Source organism: Stegastes partitus, unplaced genomic scaffold (assembly GCF_000690725.1).
Source record: "Stegastes partitus isolate 25-593 unplaced genomic scaffold, Stegastes_partitus-1.0.2 Scaffold268, whole genome shotgun sequence".
Lineage (NCBI taxonomy): Eukaryota > Metazoa > Chordata > Actinopteri > Pomacentridae > Stegastes > Stegastes partitus.
The window spans coordinates 626,180-630,882 of NW_007577999.1; the positions used below are offsets into that span (position 1 = coordinate 626,180).

At 45.4% G+C, this 4,703-nt stretch overlaps 1 protein-coding gene across 1 annotated transcript; it reads left to right on the forward strand.

The window, feature by feature from the left end:
* Positions 1-466: 466 nt before the first annotated feature.
* On the forward strand, positions 467-3,468 carry LOC103357704 (T-box-containing protein TBX6L-like). Its single transcript, XM_008282369.1, has 9 exons — positions 467-482; positions 886-1,033; positions 1,170-1,272; positions 1,807-1,971; positions 2,075-2,221; positions 2,341-2,417; positions 2,624-2,691; positions 2,809-3,007; positions 3,276-3,468. The coding sequence occupies exons 1-9, from the start codon at positions 467-469 to the stop codon at positions 3,466-3,468; spliced, it is 1,116 nt and encodes a 371-aa protein (XP_008280591.1).
* Positions 3,469-4,703: the final 1,235 nt, after the last annotated feature.

Consider the following 4,703-nt stretch of genomic DNA (forward strand, 5'->3'; position numbering starts at 1 on the left):
GAAGAACAAATCAGAAAGAGAAGAATTTAGCTGTTTTTGCTCTTATTTAATATAACAGGAGCCTATCTGGTGACTGTTTGTGTCTCTTTAAAACCCAGAATAAAATGAAAACTCTTCCTCCATGACTACTTTAACTTCGTCTCCCTTTGACCGCCGTAAAAATTAACCAAAACGAATGACTTTGCTGCTCTGTTAGCACAAAGAGACACTTTTATCGCCACAAACCGACGCTGAGACATTTAAATAAGCAGTCACCAACATCTACACACAATCCCACTTACCTGCCCCCCTCTGCACCCCGTGGCTCTTTAAACCACACCTTTTCTCCAGCGGCCAATCTAGTTCAAGGCCCGGGTCATTCAGGGAAACGAACCCCCTGACTACAGCTGGGACATTTGAAAGCAGCATTTTAGTCTCTAAACTTGAAGGAGTGCCGTTGGTGGTGATAACAGGAGGAGACAGCAACATGCACCACGTCTCTGGTAAGTTTAAGTTGTGACTCGGCACCGTGAGCGTGCATTGTGTGAAACCGGGCCTGTTAATGTTGGAAGACTTGAATGATTCTGGACTGTCGGTAACTCACGCCAGACGCCTCAAGTCTCTGAATGTTGTTTCGTTTGCCTCGTTTCTGATTTCTTCTCTGACACAAATTCCATCCGGTGGAAACTGCAATCACACTGTCATTAATATTTTACCGACTCGAAGGAGAATATGAAAGTGAGGACGAGCACGCATCCTTTTATCTGTGGCACAAAACATTTTAAGTGGAACAACTGAGCAATACTGTGTAATGAGAGGCTTTTTTTCTCCTGTTTTTCATACTTCTATCAACTTAAAGTCAGTCGTATATTCTACAAACGCAGCTGTTTTGTGTTCTCTCCACAGAGTCCAGACTGAACCTAAGCATGCCTCGGTCTCCTGCAGCAGCTCACTCGTACCAGCAGGGCGCCATCAGGATGACCCTGGAGAACGCTGATCTGTGGAAGTCCTTCCACAGCATCGGGACGGAGATGATTATAACCAAACACGGGAGGTGAATGCACATTTAGACAGCAGCTAAATTAAGATGTGAAACACGTTCAACAGTAGATCTCTGCTCTCTATAAATACCAGAGCTGCTTCCATTACTTTCCCAAAATGATTTAAACCAACGCATGACTTTGTTGCAGGAGAATGTTTCCGCACTGCAACGTCAGCGTAACCGGCCTCCAGCCTTACACCAGCTATGTCCTCATGATGGACATGGTTCCCGTAGACGGCTTCAAATACAAGGTACGGTCATACTGAGCATGCACGGCTGCACATTTGGTGGTTTTCATTGTTTTGTTCACTGGGATTAACAGCAGCAGCATGTAACAGGCAGCAGTCTGCAGCCAGACATGGGTCTGCCCACTGTGGGCCGCTCGCTGCTGCATATCAAAGCCTTTCACTGCTTCCTGTTTGTGCACTCTCGGCTGGAGGCCCAATCAATTAGCATCCCTCCTCATTCGCAATCAGTGAATGCGGAGCAGCCAGCCATCCATACATTCAACAGCTCTTACATCATTTGCACGGCCCCATTTGGTCACAGATATCGCTGTTAGCACACACTTTGAAAACAATGCGGTACATTAATTAAGCACCACAGGAGATTTTGGGGGTTTTTTTTCTGTGATTTTCCTTCAACAAAAGTGACCAGAAGAGAATATATATTGAAGCACAGCGATAAATCCACAACACGACATGACAAAAAACATATCTGCTGTGCTTCATGATTAATCAGTCTTTCACACTTGGTAACCCTCCTCCCCCTCCACGTCTCTGTAGTGGAAAAAGGAGCAGTGGGAGGTCGCAGGGAAGGCAGAGCCCCAGCCCCCGTGTCGGACATTCACCCACCCAGACTCCCCTGCAACAGGGACTCACTGGATGAAGCAGTCCTTGTCCTTCCTCAAGATGAAGCTCACCAACAACACCTTGGATCAGCACGGCCACGTAATACGATTCTCATGTTGGGATTTTTTTCCCCCCACGTCATGTGTGATATCCGTTTTATTCAACTATGCATGTTGCTTGCTTTCCAACTGCTGCCCACCAGATCATCCTGCACTCCATGCACCGCTACTGCCCCAGGTTTCACGTGATCCAGGCGGACAGTCCGTACACGGTGCGCTGGGGCTCCTTTCAGACCTTTTCCTTCCCAGAGACCGTCTTCACCGCGGTTACAGCGTACCAGAATCCAAAGGTACACGTTTAACAAAAGTCCTGTCACACATAAAACTCGTCACTTGAAAGCTGTTGCACAATTTGAGGATGTTTGTTTAATTTAAAGTCTGTTTAATCTTTTCCTGCTTTTTAAAAAAGATTACCAAATTAAAGATCGACCACAACCCCTTCGCTAAAGGATTCAGGGAGGGCGGCACACATTCTCACAGCAAACGGTAGGAGTTCATTTTCTTGCAAGGACTGAATTTGTTGCACAGAAGTACATCTAAACGTAGCTGGCACATCTCCTCTGTCTAGTTTGCCAGTGTTTGTGTTGCGGTTTTTATGGTGTTTTAGGTTGATGCAAACATACCGTGAAAAATAAAACCTGAACGTGCAGGGATGTATTTAGAATAATGCGTTTTATGTTGTCTTTCTCAAGGTGTCGTTCAAATAAAAGTCCTCCTGCAAAGAGGCAGGACAGGAAGGACTTGTGCAACACTTCTCCAGGTAGGCTTGGTTTTAATTCACACAATCTGTATTAAATCAAATCCTGTTGGTGTGAAGAAGTGTTCCTCATCTTGACACTCCTGTGAGATCCCACTGATGGTTGTATTTCCCTCTCAGGCCTGCAGAGGATGCCCTCCACCTCTCAGTCAGCGCCGGCACAGAAGAATCAGGCCTCCACGCAGCAGCCGTCGAAGGGGGGTCACCTTCCAGGCTGGTCTCTGGAGCAGGAGAGCGTCCAGCCCGAGCCCCTGGAGCTGCACGAGTACGACTACAGCTGCGAGGAGCAGATGGTGCCGGCGTCCGCGGCATACCAACCGTACAGGTCTGAATAAATTCAACTTCGATGCACTTTTTGCGCCCTTAAAAACTCGACATGTGGGGCGTCGTTACAGCTCACCTGGTTGAGCTGGCGTCCCATGTACAGGGGCTACAGTCCCTGACGCAGTGGTCGTGGGTTCGAGTCCCGCTCATGACCCTTTGCTTCAGGTCCTTCCCCCCCAACTTTCCAGAAAATGTCTTTAAAAACTTGTTGAAGATGCATGACTGTGACGTTTAACCTCCTCGCTCCTCCTTCCTCCGTCCAGATCTGTGGAGTTCGCTAGATTCCCGTTCCCCACCGGTGACGTAGATGGAACACAGACCCTCCTCCACCCTCCGCCTCATCCCCTGTCCACGGCTGAACACGGCGCCCAACAACACGGCTACCACCACGGCAGCAGCAGCAGCAGCACGGCCGACTGGAGCCAGTACCCGCTGTTCTCCTACTCCTGTTGGTGAAGCTCGACCCCCAGCGATGGTAACACGAATGTTGAAGTGAAGGAACGAGAGAATGCTTTTAGTCTGAGCCGAAGCAGTTTGTGTTAAACGTGCATAAAGTTTCATGTTTTTACGGGAGCTCGTGTTATATTCAGGGGTTATTTTAAACATTATGACGCTTTCTTGTATTTTTATGCACCAAACAACACAAACGCTGGTTCTGCTTGAGCGTTCGCAGTTTGTGTTTTGAGAGTGAACGTATATATATTGTGCCCGTCAGCTGGGAAATAACTGTGAGGTTTCATCTGAAGGAACGAGGAACAGATTCTGTGCTACATCCAGAGCTTTGATAGGATTATGAAGGTGTCCTACTGAGGGTCAAAAGGTTGCTTCCCAATGGAGCTGCTTATAAATAAACATACCGTATAATTAAAAAAAAAGGCAAAACAGGATGCACAATAAACTCTTTGTACCTTTACTAGTCATGTCAGGTTGCATCCTGTCAGGATCTAAAAGGTGGAAACAGCAGAAAGTGTTCTAAATAAATATCACAGTAAATGAAGATTAACGCAAATTGATGACATTCAGGTGTGTTTGTAGTAGTTTGCTGAGGATTAAGGACTCACGGCTAATCTGATTCATTCTGGGATGTGTGGATTAGTTATTGGATTAATTTGGATGTGAATTAGAGCCCGACTGATCCAAGGTTTTAGGGGTTGATGCCGAAAAGAAAAACTCCTGCATGATGTTTTATTGAAAAGGGATAAAAAAAAAAACGGGGTGTTTGTTTATTAACCTTTCAGCAATATATATATATAAAATAGTTAAGTACCGTACCATGAAGACACCAGTTGACTCCAGTATCTACTATTCCTGCTCTGCTACATGCAAACAAACTAAATCATGACACCATTTCTAAATCACAGCCAGTATTATGTTCAAAACAACAACAACCAAAGTCTACATATGGGTGTGTATTAAACAACATACAAGCTGATTTAAATGTGACGGCCAACATTACCTGCTGGCCAGTCGGGCTCTAATGTAAACCTATGAAGGATTTACTGCCTTGTTAGCAGCTCTATGAGGCTTTATTTAAGTACAGTGACGCTTTGTGCTAAATGATCATGCTAGAATACAATTGTTTAGTCAATATGATGTTTTTACTGTTTTTTTTTTTTTTTTTTTGCCAATGTTTACCAATTAATACTGTTGTTGTTGGTTTTAAAGCTATATGATCATTAAAGTGGCCTCAG